The sequence below is a fragment of the Bicyclus anynana genome, chromosome Z (genome assembly GCF_947172395.1).
Source record: "Bicyclus anynana chromosome Z, ilBicAnyn1.1, whole genome shotgun sequence".
Classification (NCBI taxonomy): Eukaryota; Metazoa; Arthropoda; class Insecta; order Lepidoptera; family Nymphalidae; genus Bicyclus; species Bicyclus anynana.
In genome coordinates this window covers 11828512-11856360 of record NC_069110.1, presented here as the reverse complement: position 1 = coordinate 11856360, position 27849 = coordinate 11828512, and the positions used below count along the sequence as shown (strand labels likewise).

At 34.6% G+C, this 27849-nt stretch overlaps 1 protein-coding gene across 1 annotated transcript in view; it reads right to left on the bottom strand.

Moving 5' to 3' along the window:
• Nucleotides 1-2037: 2037 nt before the first annotated feature.
• The window catches only part of LOC112045833 (LIM/homeobox protein Lhx2), a 45320-nt gene continuing 19508 nt past the window's right edge, over nt 2038-27849 (bottom strand). Inside the window, exons 4-7 of the mRNA XM_024082182.2 lie at nt 25802-26038; nt 22475-22626; nt 8071-8306; nt 2038-7355 (exon numbers count right to left, since the gene is read on the bottom strand). Of these exons, the coding sequence (XP_023937950.1) occupies nt 7122-7355; nt 8071-8306; nt 22475-22626; nt 25802-26038 (859 nt within the window). The 3' untranslated portion in view covers nt 2038-7121. The remainder of the gene's footprint in view (nt 7356-8070; nt 8307-22474; nt 22627-25801; nt 26039-27849) is intronic.

Sequence of the window (27849 nt, the reverse complement as noted above, 5' to 3'; positions counted from 1 at the left end):
CCATGGAGGCTTTGGAAGGTAGCAGGTTACAAGCTCCTCAATTATTGACCAAGTATAAAACGCCAGTTCAGCACCTTGAGTTGAAGTGAGTCGCAGGTTTCTGGATGCAGGCAGCTCAGGATCGTCATGGTTGGATATCCTTACCTAAAAAAAAGACCTATGCCCTGCAGGGGACTTCCATCGACTGATATGATGATGATATAACTAATTTTTTTAATATTTTCTACATATCATCATGAGGAATCACGTCTCCAGTCACCAGGCTGTTAGCATTGTGGCAATCCATTGCTTGTAAAATTTCATTGAAAAAAATTCAAAGTTGTTTGAAGAGTTGCTTAGATAAAAGAGTGGTAACTAGCCACGGCCAAAGCCTCCCACCATCCGGAGATCGAATCCAGGACCTCAGTCTTGTAACACTCCGAAACCAAAAAAAAAATATACATCGTCTTTTATCATCATTAAAATATCTTCAATCTTAATAATAGACGTATTTAATAGATACATATTGATGGGCGATCGCAAGATTTATACAACGAACTAGAGTCACACGCCAGATCTTCCAAAATCGCGTGCTATGCGATCTTGTTAAAATATCTCCAAGATTTATAACGCCGCATCAATATTTTAATGAATTCTTTTGCTACTGTAAAGAAACAACATAACACAAGGCAGCTATAATTATGTACAGTTAAATTTATGATGAGTTATCCAACCATAGCGCAGGGCTACATAAGGCTAGCGACCCATTGTCCGATTTTCAAAAACATTACACGATTTTTTTTTCTTCAAATCAAATCAAATAAAAAATCATTTATTTCAAGTAGGCTCAGTTTACAAGCACTTTTGACACGTCAGCTGACTATTTCTAACCATTCTACCACCGGTTCGGAAGGCAGATTCTACTGAGAAGAAACCGGCAAGAAACTCAACAGTTGCTCTTTTTAAAAAATCATACAGTATTATAATTTTCAATTGATGATAACATTACAATTTCTTATAGTTTTGGTTTTTGTGTGAAGGTGGAAGCTGATCCAATGGCCTACAAGCGCTTTTATCTTTAAGGAACTCATCAATAGTTTAGTAAACTCGACTAAGTAAATGTTTCTTAACACATTGCTTAAAGCTATGCATTGGCAGGTCCATCACAGTCTTGGGGATCTTGTTATAGAAGAGTACACCCAAACCTACAAAAGTTTTTTTTTACTCTTTGGAGACGATACGCAGAAATAACTAATTTATGCCCGTGTCTAGTAAGACATGGGTTTAAATCTACTTTTCGTTTGTACAGATCAATATTTGTTCAATGTATCAATCTATAGCTTGGCTAGTTCGTTAATGACACTTTCACAGGCCCCCCTCCAGGCCCGCGCGGACCTTTGAGAGTGTTACGAACGAATTTGCCAAGCTATATACATACCTACTCGTATTATAAATCAGAGTCCTCTGCTGCGTCTTTCCGTCGATTTGCTATAAGCTCACAGACTGGATTTGCATGCGGTTTTCACCAATAGAGCGATTTATAAGAAAGGTATAATATACAATTTCTCACACACAAAGATTTGTGTAGATTATGGAATATTACGATAATTGTTAGAAGTTTCGGAAAACATCAAATTTGGAAGCATTAATCAAAAACGCTGCTTAATTCCTTGGAGATATATAACAAAAAACATGCAAGGTGTGACATTCTTCTTTTATTGATCTAGAAAACATTGTCTTTTTTACGCGCTATATATTAGCTTCACTTGTAATTATGTATGTAAGAAAATCTTGGAATCCTAATTTGACCCACTTCCCGGTTTTCGATTAGGATGAAATTTTGCACATGCTCTGAGTTCTGATGACAATACATGACTAGCTAAGAGACATCGCAAATGATGATATTTGGACAATTAAGAAGAACGAGGTTTTCCTTAATTGTCCGAATATCATCTGAGTTGAACTGAAGAGAAACTGACTTTCTCCTTGACGTTTCAAAGTTTTGTTTCAACGAATTTTGAACTTAAATAGGTAATGTTCGGTTAAAATAAAACAAGATTATATTTATAGGTCACAATATATTACTTTTATAGTATAAATAGGTTTACAGATATTGTACATACATTACTATAACTACATAGGTACATTTCTTAATCAATATACGAGTACTACCTTAAAAACCAGTAGGTATTACACGAAAATAAGAGGTTCTTATTTACCTTATTTTTCAGAATTCCGGTGACCAAAAATCATCTCTTTATGATTTACCTATCCAAACTGATCTACTTATTCTATTTTCGGAAGACGGATTGACCTTGGTTGTAGTGGTAAAGTGTATATAGACAGGCACATGTGAGTGAAAAAACAAGCGTCAGCAAATTAGTAATATGGTTATAAATTATCTCCTGTTCGTATGTTGACGCTAAGTAACGCTTTTTTGATGCCTGTATTGCTGTATACACAGAAAATAAAAACTTTAAGCTAGGGCTACTTGTTATATCCATGATTGTAAATAAATTATAATTTAACAAAGCATTAATTGATTATGAAACACGGCTAAAACTCACGTGATATTAGGTCGGAGTATGCCCGACTAGTTTCGAACCCATACGGGGCCCTTAGTCATGTGCTTGTTCTGGCATCGCGGCAACATGAATAACACTCACAATAGTTTAAATTCTACAATTAACAAAGCATTTCTGGGGTGCGGACGTTCCTAGACACCCACCAACCGATAAGTCCACATACCTGCAGCGCAACTGATCGTGTGTTGGTGGCGATCTGCATGTCATCAAGCACATTGCGACCAACTCACGGTCAGTTTTAACGGATGTCAAACCGTTAGCGCTGCAGGCATGTAGACTTATCGGATGATGGGTGGCTAGCATTAGTTTCCACATAGAAACCTTAGTAATTCTAAGCCATACCGTCTTCCAAAAATATAATTAATACAATATTTAAATACACCAGTATTTTTATTGAAAAATATTTTATTATTTTAATATTTGTGTAATTGTGTTAAATGTGTGGTACTTAGGTGTGTCAAAACGGTTAAATGGATTCGGATGAGATTTGGCACTAAAGCAGCTCATGTAACTCGTGTTTATAAACTCATGTGCTCATGAAACTTTGTCTATAAGACATTGTTGCGTATATTTACAGGCGTATGAGGCTTTACACCTTGGAACCTCGGGCTTAGAACACAGAGACACTTAGTATGGCCTCTTACTTGCAGGCCCTGTGAACGTATTGCTCTGTTTAGGTTATAGTTATTCACTAACCATCAGATGGGTGCGACACGCACTTGGCCAATTTTTCCAAGCCCACGCGCTGTGCATTGTAGGTAAAATTAACATTTTAGTGTTAATAATGTACAGAATTGAATTGATTGGAAATGAGGAGATCCGTAGAAGAACCAAAGTCACCGCTCATAGCTCAACGAGTTGCGAACCTGAAGTGGCAGTGGGCGCGGACATAGTTCGAAGAATCGATGGACGTTGGGGTCCCAAAGTGCTGGAATAGCGACCCCGCACTAGTAAGCGCAGTGTTGGTCGACCCCTCACCAGGTGGACTGACGACATCAAGCGAGTCGCAGGGATTCGCTGGATGCAGGTGGCTCAGTATCGTGATGTTTGGAAGTCCTTACCGAAGGCCTATGTCCTGCAGTAGGCGTCCATCGGCTAGTATGACGGTGATGATGAATGTACATAAGGATCCCTAAATTGAAAAATGGTGTCGTCACATCAAAAATATTTTCAAGACCTATCCAACTATACCCTACGCTGTAGGGTAGACGAAACAATATAATTCTCAGTCTTCTAATTAATTAACAAGCGGAAAATTATATGTTGGTCGATTAAACCTCATAAATAATTATTTTTATGATTTTATTATGTATCCATGAACAAAAAAAAAAGAAATATGTTTGACTGGCAGATGGGTTTAGCTAACATTTGACCATATTTTTAAAGACATCAAAAATTACCTCTCAGAAATAAACGAGTAAAACATTGTCATTCCAACTTTACATGTAGTACTAAAGTTCTAGTTTCTCAGTTAACATGGGTACGGTGATAGTTGCCTGTATGATGTTCATAACACGTACATACTATTATCGTAATCTTTCAGAACTGAAACGGACTGTCACCCGCACTATCCTACGAACTGTAATCTAGACTGTATGTAGTCTCTGAGTTAAATCGCGGACGGACAGACGGATAAACGAACATGGCGAAACTATAGTAGTCCTCTAGTTCCAAGTTAATATTTATTTAACACATAATTTTTTAAAAAACGTATAATTCAAATGTTATAATGTCTATATCATACAGTCGTTATATATATTATTACTAACACTGAAAACGCAAAACTTATTTTATATTTTATATAGGTACATCCTCGAGTTCGAAACATAATGGAAAGCAAATTATTTCACTTCAGAGCTATAGATATATTGGAAGATTCTCGGAAACTTGTAACAAAGCGTTGCCCGGCTACTAGTAATTGGCATACATCCATTTAGTTCAGTTCAAGGTAGCGACTTATATCTCTATTCTCTTTAGATCAATACTTGAATAGGATATTCGTTTTGAACTCGACTCGACTTCGTTATGTTCTATTCAGCCATCCTGTACCTATGGTACACTATTAGCCATAATGGTACACTAAGTAGGCACAAGATATATTGCTTCATAGGACACCGGACACCCTTGAAGTTATCAATGCTTTAAGCCTTAAGGTATAAGAGGGCTTGGCGGTACGTCTTTGCCGGTAGGGTGGTAACTAGCCAAGGCCGAAGTCGCGCACCAGCCAGAGCTGGACCAATTAAGAAAATCTCAATCGGCCCAGCCGGGGATCGAACCCAGGACCTCCGTCTTGTAAATCCACCGCGTATACCACTGCGCCACGGAGGCAGTCTGCTCATGACAGCGTCTTAGGCCATAAGTAATGGCGCGTGTAGGGTTCTTCATATTATTAATATTTGGTTATTGATTTTAACTTCAAAGCTTTTGTCTACAAAGACATATAACTACTAGGTACATAAAATAAACCCGATCTTTGTATTTTAGAAAAACTATTAAAATCCTAGATTGTTGAAGCAGCACAAAGACCATTGTATTAATTTATTGAAAAATTCCAGGAAAAAGAAATTATGAAGGAAACTCATTTTCTCTTATGTTTAGTATAGAGTGTCATAAGAGAATTCTCATTACAACCATGTCATACCAAAAGCGCTGTCATGAGAAGCTCTACTGTCAATGTAAAGTGCGATGGACTTAGAAGGGGTTTGAATTTTTACACCGATTTTCTCCTGTAAGTCGTGGTACATAGAATAATAATGCACACATTTAATAAAGCAGTCGTGTATTGTATAATTATATCCTATATTCTATGTCTATTTAGTAGGTATTTGAATACTAAGCTATACTGACTAGTATCACTTCTTATAGTAACCTAGTGAGCTAAATTATTTTGAGTAGATTAATTTAAATGCAATCGGTAAAATAATATTTAATAACATTTTTAATTTAAAAAGAAATCTTAATTATAACTTCACTAATAACATAGTGTGGTGTACTGGGTGGGTAAATAACGATTAATAATGAATCACTTAGAAGAGACATATTAATAAAACATTTTATTCTAAATACGTATGTTTAAGTTAAAATTAAAAATTTTGAAAACCCCCGAAGGTCATGAAATTATCTAGAATAACGATTTTTATGAAAGAAATTCTTTCCATAGTAACATAAAAGTTTAAGTAGTATTTTGTGAGCTGGACTGAAGAAAATTATTTACTTACTAGCTTTCAAAAAAACCGCATCGAATTCGGTCCACCCGACCTGTGCTACGTTATAAATTTGATGTCTGTCTGTCTGTGGCATAGACAGACAGACAGACAGACAGACATCAAATTTATAACGTTTTGTTGCGTCGGGGTTTATAAAGAAAATAAAGTGAAAAAATTACAGTAAAAGAAAGTAAGTAGGTAATAGAGAGTACGTGCGAGTAAATATATTCGTATAGTGTACATTGCACCCATAATGATACACAAGTTAGTGATAATTTTAGAATAGTTTTTATTTTAGGTCCAAGAACGTAATAAATGCGTTCAAACCTATTAAAAAACTATGGATTAAAGTATTTAAGTAATTTATGTATTGACACTTAGAAGTTTGTTATAAAGATGAGCATTACTATGGTACTTTAACCATTATTATAACCCGTGTGCATTAACTTGACACCTGGCTACCAAAATCATCCATAAAAGTACACACATTATTCAAACCAGGTGTTACGCACGAGATATAGACTAAATACTCGTAAATCTAGTTACAAACAATTTTTACAGACTTATTTATGATTTTTACTTACATAATAAAAACTTATTACAACTACGGTATATCCAAATACGTATTAAAATGCGCTAAAATATGGAATTATAATACATTTTAGTGGAATGTAAAATAATAATAGTATTGCTAATACTAAAAAATATTCATTCATTTGGTATTGAAATTATAAACGTATATTACTTATTAACACATTCGCTGCGGCACTGATTCTTCTGTACTTTCTTCTGGTGTGGTACGAGGTCAATTGACCTCGTAACTTTTAAAGGAGCTAGGTGTACGAGGTCAATTGACCTCGTAACTTTTAAAGGAGCTAGGTGTACGAGGTCAATTGACCTCGTACCGCAGCGAACGTGTTAACATTGTTACCAACAATAATTTAATATTTTACGAAATTAATAAAACTTGCTAAGTAATGGATTTAGTGCGAGGTAACTGTATACTAGATCGGTGGAGGTAACAAAAACCATTAACAAGAACAAAAAAATATCAACATTAAGGCCTCATTCGCACGAGAGTTAAAAAAGCGATGCGTTAAAACACAGCGTTGGCGGGCGTAGCGTATACGAGAAGTTGAATGAAGGTCAATTTCCAACACCCAAAATTGAAAATGCAACATTGCTCAATAAAAAATCGTCGTGTTTTAAAGACGCTGTTACTTGGGAATGCATTTGTTGTGTTTGAATGCTTTATTAACGCCCGTTAAAAAAATCGTGCGAATGAGGGCTAAGAAAACAAGAAACCAGTTTAAAAACTGGCCGTTAGATTCATACAATTGTTTACAGAGTGTCAGTACATTTCATTATAGGTCATCGGGTGGGGGGTGTGGACCCTCAGATCGTCTAAAGCTTGGAGAGACTCTGATAAGATCATGGTGCTTGGCACACTCGGTGGAGGTACGCCGCCGACCAACGCCCCGTTTGCTGGATGTCCCAGGTTGCCGTTCATCATAGATCCATGCTGGCTGGACTCTTGCCTCATCATATTCCGACGCCATTTTGCTCTTGCGTTTTGAAACCATACCTACAAACGATCTACATTTTAATCCTACTAATATTATAAACACGAAGGTTTGTATGGATGTTTGGATGTATGTTTGGATGTTTGTTACTCTTTAACGCCGCTACTACTGAAGCGATTTGGCTAAAAGGGTAAATGGTTTTGGAAAGGAAATGGATTTTACTCTGGATTAACACATAAGCAACTTTTTATCCCGAAAAATCCATGGTTTCCCGAGATTTGCGAAAACTGATGATTTTAATGATATGAATGTTTGTTACTCTTTCATGCTTCGACTACTTAACCGAATTAGCTGAAATTTGGTATTGAGATGTATTATAGCATGGATTAACATATAGGCTACTTTTTATCCCGGAAAAATCCATGGTTCTCGAGGGATTTGTGAAAAACTAATTTCCACGCGGACGATGTCGCGGGCGTCTGCTAGTCAAAATATAATTGTTTATTTGGACCACCAACAACATCACATCACACTACTATGTGTAAGTGTGTAAGTATGTTTGTTCCGCCTTTACGCTGCAGCACTGAATTCCACACGGACGAAGTCGCGGGCGTCCGCTAGTCATATAAACAGAACTAAATTGCCTTAAAAACTAGTGCAAAACATATAAGTTTACTTCAACTTGATATACTTGGCTAAAGTGATGATCATCACGTTCGGTTCGGTGTATTATAATGTATACATGTAAAATTTTTTGATAAATAAAATAATACTGACCTGCAATACCCTTTTTGAAAGACCAGTCTTTTGAGCCAGTTGTTTAAGATCCTTTGCGTCAGGGTTCTGATTGATTGCAAAGTATGACTTCATGGTGCGAAGCTGGTGATGCTTAAAACTGGTGCGCATGCGTTTAGTGCGTTGATTATGGCTCGAAACACTACCCGGTGAAGCGACTGACGAGTCGTAAGCCAGCGACTCCATTGATGAAGAGAGATCCCCGCGGTGAAGTATTTCTGTAAAGATTCATACTTCGTTACCTAGAGTATCGAGTTGACCACATGAGCACTCATACTGTTTAACATAATATAAAATATGGGGTCTGCCATAGAAATTTTAATAACATGGCGATAGAAATGTCTTTTATTCGTTAATTAGTCACTACGCACATGATCGTTTTAAATGGGTCTTTTATTGGTAGATAGAGGAGGTTGTTGAGCAACATATAGGCTACTTTTAATTCTGAAAAAAAATCATAATTCCTGTGGCATTTATCATCTGAAATTCACGCTAACAAAATATCGTCCGCTAGTCCTTTATAAAATGAGATATTATGTCGTTCTATTGAGTTTTATTCTAGACGAAAAGAAAATACACGATTCCATGACTAAGCCCGTGCGATGGATGTTATAAATAAATAAGCAAAAAACTACAGCAACTTAGTCACTGGTCTCAGCCACATCCTATAGTTTTTCTATTGTTGGTGACAGGAAGAGCACGGACTGATGCTGACTCTGATTGCAGATCCGGTTGTGGTTACAGACAAATTGCATTGATTTCGATGTTTTTTTTTTACTTTTACATTCCTTGCACATAAACAAAAAACCAGATTATTTTGTAGACTTACATGGATTACTGGTTAGGTAGTAGTAATCTATTATTAAAATTAGTTTTATGTTAATCACACATAAATGAAATTGAAGTGCCGTCTGTGTTTTCTGAAATGCTTATAGAATACATATCACATAGTATAAAACAAAGTCGGTTTCTCTGTCCCTATGTATGCTTAAATCTTTAAAACTGCGCAACGGATTTATGCGATTTTTTTTTAATAGATAGAGTAATTGAAGAGAAAGGTTTATATGTATTATATATGATAAAATCCCTGGTTCCATCGGTATTTAGTAAAAGCTGATCTCCACGCGGATGAAGTCGCGGGAGTCCGCTAGTTTAATACTAATTCACAAACAAACTGTTTTAAGGTCCGTCGCATTTCTTTCTAAAACGATTCACCCGATGTTAATCTGGGACTTTCACTGGAAAATAGAAGAGTTTAATGAACAACATTAGTTTATTCCCCAGAAAATTATCGCGAGCAGACTTGGTAGAGTCCTTTGTTCTATAATATGTATGACAAAAGTTAAAGTCAAAGTCAAAATTCATTAATTATTATAATTAGGCTTAAAGTAAGCCTAATTATAATAACTTTTGAAACGTCTTTTGAAACAAGCACTTTTAAAACGTCAGGTAATAATATTAGATAATGGTGATAATAAATATTTGAAAACTAAAGTAACGAGAGTTCCAAACGCGCGTTGGTCCGAGAAAAATTAAATGATAAATAATATTCACATTCATCATGATTATATAATGATTTATTTATTTTGCTATTATCCGTGAAAATTCGGCGAACCCATGCGACAACGTCACCCAGGTCTGACTAAGTACTCTCTACGTACGTTTCACCCCGAAACCGGAGCATCCTCAGGAGATGTTGACTCTACAACGTGCAATCAGTCAACATCTCCTGAGGATGCTCCGGTTTCGGGGTGAAACGTACGTAGAGAGTATTTTGTCGGACCTGGGTGACGTTGTCGCATGGGTTCGCCGAATTTTCACGGATAATAGCAAAATAAATAAATCATTATATAATCATGATGAACTTCCGCAAAGTAACGCCTGCTTCTATCCAATAATATTCACATTGACATATGGATTAACCCTAACCTGGAATCCGCTATGTAACAGAAAAATGATAGATATTAAAAAAAAATTGTAATGCTCACAAACGTTTAAAATATAATTAGTTTGATATGACACTCCTAGTCTGATATTCATAACTGTCTAGGCAAATAACAGGGGATGATAAATGTTAAAGTAATTGAAAGATCCTGATCAAGATAACCATTATCGCACCGAAAGGACGGTCGGTTAGACCCGGTGGCGTAATTTATTAATTTCTCGCCCCAAACCTCTGGGTGGTTGTGGTTGCGCACCGGTGCAAGAACACCTAATTATTTATAATTAAATATTACAAACCTTGTTTCGTTAATTTACTGCCCCTTATGAGAAACTATTCAAAAGAACTTCTTTTTGTTAATAACGTTTATTGCTTATTCATAGAAATAAGGGAGAACTAAAGATTAAAATAATATCTAATTCTTTTCTTTTCTTTTTTCTTTTTTTTTTTTCTTTTTTTTTATAAATATACTAAAACAATACACATCACTATCTAGCCCCAAAGTAAGCATACAGAGTAGCTTGTATTATGGGTGCTAAGATAGTTGATATTATAATATTAATATACAATTATATACTACATATAAATACTTATATAATGTATAAATACACACAGACACTGGAAAACACCCATGCTCATCACACAAATATTTTCCAGTTGTGGGAATCGAACCCACATTATTTCAATACTAGTTGACGCCGCGCAGTTTCACCCGCGTTGTTCCCGTTCCCTTAGGAATACGGAGATAATAGCCTATAGCCTTCCTCGATAAATGGGCTATCTAACACTGGAAGAACTTTTCAAATCGTATCAGTAGTTCCTGAGATTAGCGCGTTCAATCAAACAAACAAACTCTTCAGCTTCATAATATTAGTATAGATTGGTCGATGCCGCATAGTTTTTCTACTCAATTTGTTTATCTATTTTTATCTAATTAATATTCTGGCTTTTCTTTTTACCTATACTAATATTAGTAGATATATAGATAAATAAAGAGGAAAGATTTGTTTGTTTGTTTGTATGTTTCGAATAGGTTAAGGATTTGGAACTACAGAACTGATTAAAAAAATTATTTTACTATTGGGAAGCTATTTATTTTTTAATAATATTGTTGTAATAATCAATCAAGTTAGAATCGCAAAAACGAAAATACGATGAAAATGGATGAAGTGTCTTGTCAGAAGTTATACAATCCGAAATTGACCCGAACTGGGAATCGAAACCAGGACCGGAACTACTGACTGCGCCAGAGAGGTCTTCAAAAGTTCTCGTTTAAGATTATCACTTGTCGTCAAAATAAACCGGCATATTTGTTTGGGGAAAGACTAACGACTCCGTTATCGCGGGCAGTTGCTCTCACCATTAAATAACTAGATTTTATTGACAGAATTAACATGTTACCGACTTTACGTGAAACCTTTTTTTCTCTCTAAAACCCGGTAATAAAGCATCGCGGTCGTAAAGGCTTCGATATTAACGATTGGTTGTAAAAAAATAAAGGAGCCATGCAGGAATACGTGTTTTATTGCACAGATAGGCGCCGCGGTTTGTGGTGCATGTTTAAAAATTAAACATCAGAAATCAAAAATCAAAATTAATTAATTTCAAGTATGCTTACTTTACAAGCACTTTTGAAACGACAAATTTGGCTATTTGTAAATACTTGGCTCGGAGAAGAGCCGGCAATAATCAGTACCTACTTAAAAGTAAGTTAAGCTACAATAAAAATCAGGGACACATGAAAAATAATAATAATTATTAAAATTATTAAATTATATAACACTGACACTGCTTCAGAGGGCCTAGTGGTAGTTCTATACTGTGACGATCACGTTAACTTAAACGCGAATTTCTAAGAAATTGAAACAGCGCCATCTAGTGGCACTACTGCACAACTGTTTCAATTCCATATAAATTCACGTTTACGTCAACGGGATAGTAACAGTATGAAAATATTGAAAACTCCCACTAGGCACATGTTTATACAAACAGTTTATGCACATAAAACGAGTGTAGTCTGTCATCAGCCCCCGATGCAAAAAGAGGTGTGTTATAAATTTGACGTCGATGTCTGCTTTTTGTGTATGTGTCTGTTTGTGGCATCGTAGCACTCAAACGGATGGACCAATTTCAATGCAGTTTTTTTCATTTGAAAGTCAGTTTCCTGGCAGTTTTACTTAGTTATGTTGGTTAATATCGATCCTGCTCAGTAAGAGTAGCTCTTTTCCAAAACGATGTGAGGCATTTTTAACTCCCGAAGCAACAAAAAGAAAGTTCTAAGTTTGATGTCAATGTTGTATGTGGCATCGTAACACTCAAACAGTGGGATCGATTACGATGCGGTTGTTTCATTTGAAAGATATTAAGTCAATAATTTCTTTGATCCAGCTCACACATTGTAACACTATTTAAATATTCTGTTATGATGGAACCTCTGACATAAAACATCTGACTTCTAGCCTTCGGGATTGTTAAAACTTTAAATATTAACTTGTTTTACTGCAGTCTAAATATGTGTTCATCCTAGACTAGATTGATTCGACAAAGGTCAAGACAAACTTATAGGAACATTTTCTATTATGTTTTCTATATCGCTAAAGTCTGTCACTTGGGACAATAACATTAATAAAATTTTGGAAGACCTTGTAAAACGATATTGATGTGAAAGGAAAGCTGTCAGTTTGAGTACATATTTTATTTCCATCCAGACCTTCGGTAGTTATCGAACAGTTCATGGTAAATCAAAGTATGTCAATTGTCACAGAATAATGCCGAGAACGCGTCATGAGCTAAATTCCTCATCCTTATATTATTGACATTATCAGAATTACTTTGTTATGTTTCATTATAACTTTTAGCGCTTAGTTTCTGAGTTTTTTTTTGGACTGCACGTGAATGTAATGATGCATACCTAGGACATATGATCCAGTTACGTAGGTCTAATTTCGAGAAAGAGGTGAACCGCCGAATCTAACTGGGCTGGGCTGCATTCGAGAAACTTCGCGATATCTTTTCGTCCGAAATTCCTCAGTGCCTGAAGACAGAAGTCTTCGAACAGTGCGTGTTGCCTGTGACGATGTTCCGAAACTTGGTCGCTAACTATGGGGCGGGCGATAGAACGAGCTATATTAGGAGTATATCTGCGTGATCGAATCATAAATGAGAAGATCCGTAGAAGAACCAAAGAGATCGATATAGCTCAACGAGTCGCGAAGCTGAAGTGGCAATAGGCGGGGTACATAGTTCGAAAACCCGATGGACTGGTGACCATAATTAGTCGAAAATTTAAAATTAAAGTTACGAAGGTTCCAAACGCTCTTTGGAATTCCAAACGAGAAGAGCCTGCAACAAACGTTCTAAGCTTTTATCATTACTTAGATGACTTTAGCTGTCTTGTTGGTCCAGTGGTAGGTAAGCTTAATATGGAGTTTCGGAACATGAGATCCTAGGTTCAAATCCTGGGTTGAGGTACGAAATACTTAGTTTTTCTTTTTTATAAGAACTTTCATTCAAAAAAAAATAATTAAAAAATGAAAAAAAAAATAGAATTTTATCCAAACTGAGAATGCTACCGAGGAACATGGAAATTCTTTCAAATCAGGTATCAATAGGCAAACACCGTCGATCTGTAATTTTTTTGATCAGATTAAGTCGGTTCTTTTAGCCATCGCCGCCTAAGTGGAATGCTGCTTATCTATGGCCATCTATCTGACAACACTCGGTCAATGAAGTTGTTAGTAGTCTGTATAGAGCAATAAATAAGTAGCTGTTGTTTCGTGTCAAGTACTGACTATTTATCTAACATACACTTTTAATAAATTTCATAACTTACTGGTCGACCAGGGTAGCACCTTGGTCTTTTTGATGTGAACACATTTTTAAAACTATACTGCGTTAATAAGAAGCAAGTAACCATCAACCCATACTCAGCTCACTGCAGCGCACGAGTCTCCACAGAATGAGAGGGGTTCGGTCAACAGTCCACCACGCTGGCCTAATGCGGTTTGGCAGACTACTCACACGTATTGTTATCAACCAATATTCGGCTCACTGCTGAGCTCAAGTCTCCTTTGAGAATGAGAGATATATCATTTTTTATTGTATTTTCGTTTTAGTGATCATACACTTAAATACATAATAACCATGCGCTGATGTTCATTGACACTGCATGTCTAACTTATTATGCTAATCGGCGTAACAAGTAGGTTACGGCTGTATATAACAGATCTAAGAATGCCTTTTTCATTATTTTGGCTAGAGTAGTGCCTGTTTTTAAATGTGGAGATCGGAAGGATATAACAAAATACAGACCAATATGTATATTATCGGTATTTTCAAAAATATTTGAATCAATAATCTGTGAGAGACTAAGTTGGCATTTTAAATCACTGTTAATAGATAATCAACATGGCTTCATAAAAAAAAGATCAACTATATCAAATTTAACATTATTTATAGATGACATTACTGAAGCACTAGATAATACTGATCAACTTGATTGTGTTTATACAGATTTTTCTAAAGCGTTTGACGTTGTTGATCACTGTATATTGATAAAGAAGCTCATCGGTTATGGTGTTTGTGGAAATGTTATCAATTGGATGGAATCATATCTAATGAATCGTGAAATGAATGTTGTTATTGGAGGCTATCAATCAAAAACATTTATTGCTACTTCTGGAGTGCCACAGGGTTCCAACCTTGGGCCTACATTATTTGGAATATTTATCAATGATATTATAACTTGTTTTCAATATTGTCAATTTCAGCTGTACGCTGATGACCTCAAAATTTATACGAAAATAAAAGACATGAATGATTCTAAAAACATGCAAAAAGATTTAGATAGACTTTCTAATTGGTGTTATAATAATAATATAAAATTAAATCATTTAAAATGTTTCAGTATTACTTTCAGTCGTAAGGTTAAGAATTTCAAGTTCAATTACAGTATAAATGGAAATATATTGGAAGATGTTAAAATTATAAAAGATCTTGGGATTACATTAGATAATAAATTGAGCTTCATACCACACATAGATAGTTTGGTAGGGAAATCTCTCAAGTTATTAGGTTTTATTATTAGAAATACAAAAGAATTTAAAAATTCATCAACAAAATTAGCCTTATTTAATACAATGATCAGAAGTAGACTTGAATACTGTTCAGTAGCATGGAATCCGTATTATCAAGTACATAAGGATAGAATTGAAAGAGTACAAAAAAAGTTTTTACGACATTTAGCATTTAAAGATAAAATATTGAAGGAAAGAACCAAGTATGATGATCTCTTAAAATTTTATAAAACGGCTTCACTATCTAACCGTAGAGATTTGATAGACCTTTGTTTTTTGCACAAAATTGTTAATTTTAAAATAGATAACTCGGAGTTGCTGAATAGGGTAAAACTTGCTGTGCCGAATAAAAATGCTAGATCTCACATTAAAAATAAACTAACTTTTAGGCCAAGAATCACAAAAACTAATCTGGGGAGAAATGCTCCTATTGAAAGAATAGTGAGATCGTATAATAATATTTTTAAAATGGCAAATCTGGATATTTTCAATTGCGGTTCTAATTCTTTTAAAAGTAAAGTTAAAAAACATATGTCGAAGAATAATGTACTTTAAATGCATTCTGTTTTTGTTTTAAATGTAATTACTTATTGTTAATTCCCATTATTATTGTTGTAATTACATTTTTTTTTCTTTCTTTCATTTAGTTTCTTTTTTTTTATTTTTAGTGGTAGGTAGATTTAGTTTTTGTTTCTTTTGTTTTTAATGGTAAATTAAGAATTGTATTAAAATAAACGCATGTTGAGTTAGCCTGTAAGTGGGGTGTACAATGTAGCATATTACATTTTAATGCATGTTATGTTTAATTAGTCATAAGTTTTTTTTTTGTATACAACGTTGGCTTCCGAATAAATAAATAAATAAATAAATATTTTGTAGCCAAAATTACCAGCTACTGCATTACAAATACGGATAGTTTAAAACATGAACATGCAAAACGTTTAAAACTACATAAACTCTACTCTTTCGCTTAACTATTGGATCAAAAGTCGAATACAGAAGGCAGTGATTCTTGAGACGGCGCGTATTGTGAGGAGATTCCTTACACTGAAGCCCTGACCACCGGTCGCTTGGGCACTCAAATGTCCCGCAGCGGGAGGGTTTATTTTTTTAATTAGTCTTAATAGTGTTTTGTATTGTATTTTGTAATGTATGACATTGTTAAAAATTAAAGGAGAAATTTTGGCGCTTATTTGGCCCAAAGGTTAATTAATCCTTGCTATCCATAGGGGTAATAGCGCTAGTGTATTGGGTACTTTGCCTCTGGATGAACAATTAGATGGTGTGTATTTGTTATAATTATTTTATTTATTATAAATTAAAATTTAATATGCTGTGTAATTCTTAGTTAATTTATATATTTTATTCGTCATTCTATTGTATTGAGTGTTAATGTATATAATTAAATTGAGTACTTTCCAAGGAGAAATAAATAAATGAGACAAAATCTAAAAAAAACTGTTAAACGAAAACTGGTGACATAGATATTACGTTCGTAAATAAATCATGTGTGAACTGACCCATTATTGTAGTTAATTAAGGGTTTCACTGTGTGCTTCGGAGAGCGAGTTTGGTTCCGATTATTATCATTAACATCTGATGGTTATCGTTTACCCTAAGTAGTGAAATTATACTAACCTGTGCCGTGTGATTCATTATTAAAGTTAACTGCCGACAATATTTACCCTCTAAACAAAATGGGACCATTTTTATCTTAACACAAGGTTCTGTTTTTTTTTTTATTCTTTACAAGTTAGCTCTTGACTACAATCTCACGTGATAGTAAGTGATGATGCAATCAAGCGGGCTAACTTGTTAGGAGGAGGATGAAAATGCACCTTTCGGTTTCTACACGGCATCGTACCGGAACGCTAAATCGCTTGGATAAACATCTTTGCCGGTAGGGTGGTAACCACGGCCAAAGCCTCCCACCAGCCAGACCTGGACTAACTAAGAAAATCTCAATCGGCCCAGCTGGGGACCGAACCCAGGATCTCCGTCTTGTAAATCCACCGCGCATACCACTGCGCCACAGAGGCCGTCAAAAGTTAATTTGTTTATAAAAAAGTTGTTTAATAAAAGAATACTTTAAAAAAATAGTTCAATTAACTTCAAGAGCTCTGAAATATATAGTAGATGAAAAAATAACGTCGTATGTGCTATATACAGGTGTTTTGAAAAAGAATAGGTGAGAAGATGACACTTTTGTTTTATTTTGATTTATATTTCTTAATTCCGATGTAAAGGGTATTGGCTAGTAGAATTAAATATACGGACACTTAATGTCTTAGGTTGTTCAACGCTGGTTTTCCACTTTCCATCAGGACCAACTGCCATTACCGTCATCTATTACCTACTTACTACTTAGGCATAGATCCATGGTTACAACGACTTTTATCACAGCTCATAGCCGAATCTTTTAGAACCCGTCTTTATTTTAATTTTAAATTAATATGTAAATATGACTGTATTTATAGATGACCATGCTATTTTTTTTTTATTTGCACACAGATAATCGCCAGCATATGCCTGCCATCAATAGAAATACGCTATTTCTTATCTTAAGATAATAACGAACGAGCCTGTCAATTTAACATGGTCTCTGATTCGAAAGACCTGACTACCTTCATTAGACAAATAAGATAATACTAATTTAAAAAGAAAGTTTGGGATATTATCTACCATTTTTTTCATATACGGCAGGTGACCTCGTGGTGCATTTAGGTCGACGGTACAGCCATTTATTTATGAGGGGGCCTATTTGAAACGATCGCCCTTGTTTACTAATTCAAATTTTGTTTTTATGGAACGGATTGTTTGGCGGCTCTTTAAGCTGATCATTAACTTTTAATTAAACTTGTGGGTGATGGAATCGTAATGATTAATGCGGTTAATGTTGTATGTTAAGTCGCTTTTATTACTTTCATCAAAAGTGTGTTTTATTTGAATAGTTAAATAACTAGATACAAATATTATAAAAAAATAAGTTCATATTTAGTTTTTGCTTTTAGTACCTAGGTACTTCGGAATTTGTTTTTTGTAAGAACATTTTTCTATTAAGTTTTCTATAAAATTTTATTAATTTATTTTGCAAGTTGGCCTATTCACTATTTTGGTCTTTATTATCAACCTATTAAAATAAACATGTAATTAATTGACAAAATTTCATCTACCTACTGAGTGATATCTACCATTAAGCACCGGATGCAATTTTTACATAGAATCTTAATGTCAAAGATAGTGAATTAGCCTGCAGGACAGCATTATTTTATACCAAGTGACAGTCTTTTGTTTTTACGATCACCTAACATGATCATTTTAACGAAATTAACATTATTTCGTTGAATAAACATTACTACTAGCTACTACTAGTGTGTCGTGTACGTGAGGAAACCTGCATACCAGAGAATTATCTTAATTTTCTGCGTGTGTGAAGTCTGCCAATCCGCATTGGGCCAGCGTGGTGGACTATTGGCCTAACCCCTCTCATTCTGAGAGGAGATTCGAGCTCAGCAGTGAGCCGAATATGGGTTGATGACGACTACTAGTGTGTGTTAAGTGATTTAATTATAAAAGCGATGTTAGATGATCACCAAAAAGGAAAATCAATGAAAAGCGAAGGCTCTTGTTTTGAATCGTACACTGAGATGAATAATTTGTAATTAAGTAACCAGCAGGCATACTTCAAAGATAGTCAATAAGACTATCTTTGAAGTATGGTAGTTGACATATACGAAATTGAGTATATATGTAACAAATGTCATCCGATGCTTACTGGTGGACATGACACAGTATGCAAATGACATTTTGCCAATTGGTTTGATGTTTATTTTAATAGGTTGATAATAAAGACCATTATAGTGAATAAGCCAACTAGTACTATCCTGTCCTATCCTAGAGTGGTCAACCGGTCAACTATTCATAACTGACTTTAAGTAAACACTTTTAATAACTAACCTACGACTTGATTGTAAGACAAAAGCTTTTAATATGGTCAATAAGGAAACAGTTCATATCGTTGACCAAAATCTCGTAGCAAGTGTTTCCAGCTAACGCATTATAACGTTTATTTATGTTTTGTAATATGTATCTAAAAAACCACTATCATCGGCATTATTAAAGTGCCGCTAGCCACAATGTAGAATAACTTTTTGAATCAGAATTTCAAAGTAAATTTGATCTTATTACCAACACATACGGTTTATATTTGTATTTTAGTTAACGATTGAGTGAAAGATAAGCGACAGAATGTCAATCCACGCGATGCCTGTTCCATTACTTTTTTTATGAAATTAATTAATTATAAATTTCATTTCATTTTGTGTTTAACAGTATATGTCGAATGTTTTTGTATAACACAAGTAGATGTAAGTTCTACTACTATGTATGTTTTTTGGTATGTATGTTATTAATTTTTCAAATTCGTAATTCGAATTTCGAAAATAAAAATGAAAGCGTTTGATTTCTTGCAAGATAAACAATCGTCGTGAATATTTTGTCCTATTCTTTTGCGTAGACGATGCGATATCAGATGTATAAAATAGAAGCTTTGTAAAAAAAAATCAACAGTCTTCGGAAACTAAAAAACAAAGTATAACATCGTTTTTGAAGGTTATTCTTAGACTTCTTTTTCTATATGAGACTCAAATTCGTTTAACAAATAATATTATTTTTATTTGGGCGATTATACAATTCGTACATTGCAAAACAACAATTAAGTTTCTGGAAAATAAGTAGGTTACATTTCCACATTATAGCAAAATATGATACCAGAAAACATCTATCTCATACGAAACTTTGAATTGAGTAAGATTTAAGTGTCAAAGTTACCCTAGTGAGTGACTTTTCAATGATCAATATTTCGATTATCGATAAGTCACGGAACCTTTTCAAGAGCGCTTAGTTCCCATTATCGATGTCACGCGCGCGTCTCTAGTGGCCGTGTTTGCCAACATGGCGGATTGTTTGGCGGGAAAACACTAATTGATAACTTGTAGTGGCCTATAAAAGATCGTAGATATTGGGTTAATTAAATATCGTTGTACTAGACGTAACTTTGTATCTTTTACGCGAATCGTGTGCGTAATAAAACATGTGTTTTGGTGATTTCTCTGGCGCAGTTAGTGGTGATGTGGTTCTCGACAGAGGTCCTGGGTTCGATTCCCAGCACAGATCAGTTTGGGGTTTTATATTTTCTAAATAGACTCAAGTCAAATCAGGCAAACATCCGGCAAAGGCGTACCGCCAGGTGATTTAGCGTTCCGATATGACGTCATATAGAAACCATCAGAGGTAAGGGTAACGCTAGAATAAACGTTAGAACGCTTCCATCTGTATCATCACTTAACATTAAAGGAGATCTTTTTTTTTATTCTTTACAAGTTGAATTTGACTACAATCTCACCTGGTGGTAAGTGATGATGCAATCTAAGATGGAAGCGGGCTAACTTGTTAGGAGGAGGAATCCACACCTCTTTCGGTTTCTACACAAAATCATACCGGAACGCTAAATCGCCTGGCGGTACGTCTTTGTCGGTAGGGTGGTAACTAAACACAGCCGAAGCCTCCCAACAGCCAGACCTGGACCAATTAAGAAAAACTCAATCGGCTCAGCCGGGAATCGAACCCAGGACCTCCGTCTTGTAAATCCACCGCGCATACCACTGCGCCACGGAGGCCGTCAGATCGCAGTTAATGGCTATTTTGTCATTGAATAAAAAAAATATATGTTTAGCATAGTTAAGGTTAAAAGATACCCATGTACGAGTAGAAAGAGTGCAGAATGAAGCAGAAATTTCTGGTCGAATTCAAGGGAAAAGTAAGCTTTTCCCCTAAACTCGACCGCGTGTTGCGCTTATGAACTTGTTATCAATGTAAACTTTAATTTTGCTAAAAGTCACGAACATTCGCGATTTTCGTGAAAAGTTTTCGCTTCAATTATTAGGTAGCGACTAGAATATCAGGGCCTGTAGCCATGTTGCACGTCGATTCTCTTTCTACAAATACTGACGCTTCAAAACTAATGTATGAAAATAACAGATTCGATCGACAACTTAATCAAATGTCCTGTCCTGACCTGTCAGTAGTGAATATCACCCCCATGCATTTGATACTTTTCGAAACGTTAGCGTTTGTAGAAAGAGAATCGACGTGCCGCATGGCTAGGGCCCAGGTATAGCGGAAAGACGTGTGGCGACGCGTTGACGCGTGGTCTCTGTGCCAATGTGAATAATATGTATTCTTATAAAAAACTATTCCAATTCAATTACAAATTTAATTTAGAATAGGATCGTATTTATTACTTTGTAGGTCCTAAATATTATTATTGTTGGTTTGTTTACTTTGCGTACGTAACAAAGTATCCCGTACGTTTATAGTACGTAACCCGTACGTAACAAAGATACCTCTTTGTTGAGGAAGGCTGTATTGTTTGCTTACCTATATCACTCGTAAACATCAACAATGGTTCTCTTTTTCGTTATTATTGATTGAATATAATATTATAGTACGTTTCAATTACCTGTGATATTGTACTAATGTAAATATAGATAATAATGCTAAAAGTAAAATAGGTACATACCTATTTATCAACGTTTAACCACAATTTATCGATAAATATAAACTTTTAGTTTCAAGCGAAAAAAATAACTATGTTTCATTCTGTAGTCCATTCAGACTTGTGCTATGATTAATCGGGTCGAGAAGTCACACAACCTGAATTCACCTCAATGAGTGCTTCGCATTTCGACGCCATAAAGAATAATCCAGACGGCCGACCTCGCCGATGGGTCCAACACATCCAACCACGTTTTTCCTACTCTGGCTTACTAAGCTGACGCGTGCGAAAGAGGGACGAGAACAGTTTTAAGAGCGTGTCGTCTATTCATTAGTTGTGATTACAGCCGAGCCGGGGTGAATTGACATCTGGGACGCTCGCACGGGGAATCCGTCCTCGTACTTTCCCTTCTGAGATTTTTGCAAAATTTTATGCGACCATAATATTCTATGAAATATGTATCGTATATTTTATAAATATTAAGGCGAACATCATCATCGGGTTATAAATATATAGAATAGTTCTTAAAGCTACTTGTGAAAAATTTATAGAAAACTAGTGGAAGTCGCTAGCGGAACTCTCTCAAAGGGAAACGGAAAGGCGGCGAGGTATTCTATTTTAAAACTCGTGCGAAAGGAAGGTAAATGCTTTATATAAGCATTTTCCGAGTCGAATGAGGAAAATAACTAAGGGGCTGATCATTTTTAATTACATTTTCATTACGTAGGTTTAAATAAAAATTCGCTTTTTATATGATAACATTCGCAAAGGGCGGCTTTGCCTTTAAAAGAATTTTATTTAGTATTTACTTACCTAAAGCTGTGCTCGCCATCCTCATCGTTTGAACTTGCATATCTTCTGGGGAACCTTGGGCCACTTTTCTCTTTCTTGGTCTACCCTTTTGGCTCGGGCCTCCATTGTAGTATTGGTTTGGTGAATCCCCCTCGCTATGCATTTCTTGGCACCTGTTTAGAAAAGTGAAAAATGTATATAGCATAATTTTCGGGAACTATGTGTAATTCTGTTTTATTTTTTCTTACAAAATATAGTCTCGCATTATTGCTTTTCTAATAAAACTACTTTGTAGCACATCGGTTAGTTGGTTTCTTTTGGAGTCTATAACGGTAGAAACAATTTTTGTGTTGTAGGAAATAGTAGTCTGAAGCGGATATGACGTCGCTCGATCTCTTGTTCTTGAGTCGGCACCACCTAGCGACGGCACGCTAGGTGGTGCCGACTTGTTAGCATAAAGAGTAGGGAGTTAGAGAGGGATAGCGATCGGGCGGAAAATCTCAGTCTTTTCCAAATAATTGGAGAGAAACAGGAATACTGGTCTTATTCAAAATATACAACATACACATATTCCTTAAAAAAGTTGGAAGTATTTGAAAATGCACAATTTCATGATTATCTACTTCTGCCTTTATCTTCATGAATTTATCTATAGGAAAGTTATGAAATACATAGCTAAACTTCAAAGTGAAATTAAAGTTAAAAGCCCGCAAACTGTGCAACGTGTTACAAAAAAAAATACGAATGTTTGAATCCGTATGAAGAAACAATGAACATAATGCAATTAACGTGTATACATTCCAACAAAAAATTCGCCAATATCCTTGAAAAACGTTATATCTACATAGTTAAACTCATTCGTTCTGCGATTATAAAATTGTGTAGAACTTAGTAGTTCATTATTTTAAAAACTTTAATACGCGTAGGTGTAGAATAAATACTTATGAATGTTTAATAAAATTATTAGTGGTGAAAATATATTTGAGTGCTTCATTTATTATATTTTCACCACAAATAATTTCGAAAAAGTTACACCGCTATTGAAATGTGCAAGCCGGATAATTGGCGATTTAATACATAAGAATATCAAAGCATCAGAGTTCGTACTGCACTACAAAAGCTGACTTTACAATTGCATGATATATAAATGTATCTTTGTAAAGTTTATACAAATCGATATGTGCCATTAGTACCGAATTTCACGCTTATTGATAAAATGCTTTGCGCACGTAGAGGGGATGACTGAAAGGAAACTAACGAAAGGGATTTATAAGGAGAGTGTGAATGGAATTTTTGGAAGGGAAAGGCAAAGGCGAATATTTCTGAAATAAATTCAGGATATTCTCAATAGAGAGAAGCAGAGCTATTTCGTAAAGAAGTTTTAACATGACAGTCTGAGTTTCGAATTCGTCTCTAACTCTCTCTATGTATAGTTTTGTGTTAGAAAGAGAGATATGAACGAATTCAAAAGTAACACATCCAGTTATTCTGTAGGTACTTATACAGAAACAGAACAGTGTTACATGAAAGTATTAATGAGAATGGAAGAAGTAAGGGCGAAATGCAAGGATCGTAATACGTACTCATAGCCAAAAAAATTCTATCGTTTAATTATTCATCATTATCAACCCATATTCGGCTCACTGCTGAGCTCGAGTCTCCTCTCAGAATGAGAGGGGTTAGATGAATAGTCCACTACGCTGACCCAATGCGGATTGGCGGACTTCACACACGCAGAGAACTTAGAAAACTCTGTTATGCAGGTTCCTTCATTGTATGATACTTAATTTCCTAATATGCACAAAACCGAAAAGTCGGAGGAGCATGTCGCGGACCGGATTCGAACCCACACCCTCCGGAATCGGAGGCAGAGGTCATGTTCACTAGGATATCACATTTTTGTATAAGAAATATATAAGTTTATTTATTAATTATCTCTTATTAGAACGATATCCGGCATAAGAAATATATTATATTTTCTCTCGTCTGTGATTTCTTGAGATAAGAAATAAATGATAGAAAAATATTCACATAAACACATAGCAACTAGATTGTTAAGCAATATTGCGGTCGGATAATAGTTTTTGACATTTTTTTTATTAAATTTATTTCATCTACTTTCCTCTTTGATTAATTTAGAATCATTGTACAGTAATTAAAAGTATATACCCAACAGAATTGATAACGTAAAGGTTGCTTTCACACTGCAACTTTGGGATTGCCAGATTTATAAACAATTGAGTAACTTTATTTATAACAACATTTGCTCGTAAAGTATTTCACCAATTTCAATATCGTAATGTATCTCATTACGCACATGTGCCGTAATGTAAAGTAAAATGCACATGGTGCCGTAATGTAATAAAACCTTTGTCATCCGTCTAAAAACGAACGGTACTTTTTTAAATTTTGGCAAAGAGTTTTTATGTCAGAAAAGTGCTCATCATTTTATGAATAAAATTAACTCTGTGAGATAAAATATAATAAAAAGTCATGTAATTTTAATAATTTTGACAATAAATGTCAACCATTTATCTGTATCAGAAACACAAAAATATTAATTTACTTTATTAGTAATACTGGCGGTTTTTTGTGTATTTGTCAAAAAACAAACGCTAGTGTGCGCACTTTGTTATCTGTGCAAAATTACAAGCGTATCAAAATGTCATCATAAGGAAAACAGGCAAAAATGCTAATTAGTTTTCAGAAAGTGTGTTCAAAGGGTGTTTCCTCGCAAATGGGTTATAAAACGTCGTATGACATACGTGCGCTTTGATAATTACAGCCTCTGCTTCTATACTATAGGTCTCGCCAAGGCTCGAGCTTGCAATATCGCCTCGGCTGTAATTTTCAACTTACCGCACTTATATCATAATGTACTATTATATATCATAATCAGCTAATTAGGCGTTATGTGAAATGAAAGCTAATTTTTGCAAATGTTGCCTGTAATGTTTGTTAGTTCCTGGTGTGCTTGATTTTACATAATAAATATGTCTAATGTGTCTGGTCGCTATTTAACTAGGCAACCTATTTGCAATGTGTTACAGTGCATTTTATCTATCATTTATTTCTTTTCATAAAAATATAAAAGATGAAGGTATATATTTCTAATGCCGGATCTTAGACTATATTATAGTCTGTTTTGTAGGAGAAATATGGACTAATAGGACTGTACCTATAACCCAAAAAATTTCAATTTGTAAAGTAATCATAGAAATAGTGAAATTTCTCATATTTTAACGATATGAGAAATTTCACTATTTTTTTATACGAACGATAATGAAAGTGAAATAGAGTAAAAAAAATAACCTATGTGTATTTATGTCATCGCAGCTAAATCGTTACCTGTAAACACTATTGATGTCCTCGTCACAAAAATCATCCATACACGCACTGTCATAGTGAGGTCTGCAGTAAATTAGGCCGTTTTTCATCCCAAAGACATCGCCTTTCGAAAGTAGGGTTCCGCATGCAACGCAGGTGAAGCATGTGAGATGGAAGACCATGTCGCGGGCTCGCATCACCAGCTCGTTCGCCGTGATACCGTTCCCACATCGAGCACACCTTTTCACACAAAACAACCTGAAACAAATTTTTACCTTTTTGTCCTTGTCAGAGTCCTTAAGGACCTACTATACAAAAATATTGCGTCTTGAAGGGAATACAGTAATTTTGAACGCTGATTAGCGTCCGGTCCTAATTTTCATCGGACCTTAGGCTAATCTAGTGTAAACATTTCACTCTGTAGGTGTAGGTTTTTTTTTAAATGTTACGTTACGTATAAATCTATATATACATTCACAATTGACGAAGTGTATGTAACGCGAAAATTAAAAACTTATTAAAGGGTTTAAATCTAATTAACATTAGCTGGCACACATTTTTTAAAAGAAAATCTAAATTAATTTCTTTGATATATTTATTTGCTATTTTTGTTTATTTTTTCCATTTCCCAATAGCATACTTCATTATCGAATGTAATTGTATAAAAAATTATAGCAAAAGAACCCACAAACTTTGGATACATCAAATATAACTAATGGATCAATCGTGTAATTTTCCAAAACTATTTGATAATATTATTCTGAACACACCATATGGTGGACATAGACAAGTAAAGGGGAGGATGTTTGTCAAGTTACAATCTCAAGTGTCAGAGTCGATAAGGGAACCCCGGACAATGACGGGCACACACCTGTTATGTTTAGACAACTTCGCTAGTATTGCAGGGAAATTGAAAATTATTTATTCGAATGAGCCAAAAAAGTTGTTAGTAAAAATTTTACTTTACCTGTTCCAATTATTTAAATTGAACTGTCTATCTATGATCGATGCATATAATAAAATAATATATGAATATACAGGGTGTTTCGTAAATATTTCGACATACTTTGATACGTTTGACACTTTGCAAGGCCTAATAAAATAATGCAATATTTATGTTAGCCGAAATTTTACGGTTTTTTATGTTATATTGATTTTTGTACAAATCCCTTCAGTACAGTTTAGTCAAACCATGTGCTGAAAAATTACTTAAATTAATTGATTTTATACTTGGTAATTATTTTTGAATAGTTGTTTTAGGTAATGAAAGTTTAATTTTTTCTACTCCAAAGTAAGTTTTTTTCAAAAAATGAGACAAACTCTTTTTTCCATGTTTAACTTTTTTTATAAGTAATGACGGTCACATTGAAAAAAAACATGTACTAGGCAAAGTTGTACATCTAGCTTAAAACATGTTCATTTAATAAGGATTCCAAAGATGTAAGAGCACATTATTTTCAAACATTTCGTTACAATTGCTACTTTCGTTTCGGAAGGGGTCGATTATGTAAATAACTTTTTAAAATTTGTGCCTGTCACTTAAATAACAAAAGAATTTACATTGAATCATACGATAAACGGTAGTGATAAAAACAATAATTGGAATTTAAGTTGATTTCAATAGAAAATTCTACTCATTTGCACCTCGGTGCAGCTCCTAGAGGATTTTTTTAAAAACTTTTTTAAAAAAGAATATTGATTAATATGTCATAAACACATTTTTTTTAATTATATACTTCTATTATAAGTATTCGATTCATACATTTTCTGACTAAGATTTCAAGCACTTTTCTTATGTAATAATTTGTCTTATAATATAATAGATAAGCTTTTATTATTGATTAACTAATTATTGAAACATTGACGTAATGACTAATTAGCTTCCTAACAAATCTGATCGCCTTTACTGTAAGCCAATTACTTATCGAATCTAACGGAACCTAACTAAATTAATTTGTCGTATTATATTAATTATCTCAGGTTGGTAACTGAAGCTGAAAGTTGATTACTAATATTATTTCAAAAACTCCATACACTTAGACTTTTTCTAAACCCAGATGCAAAATGAG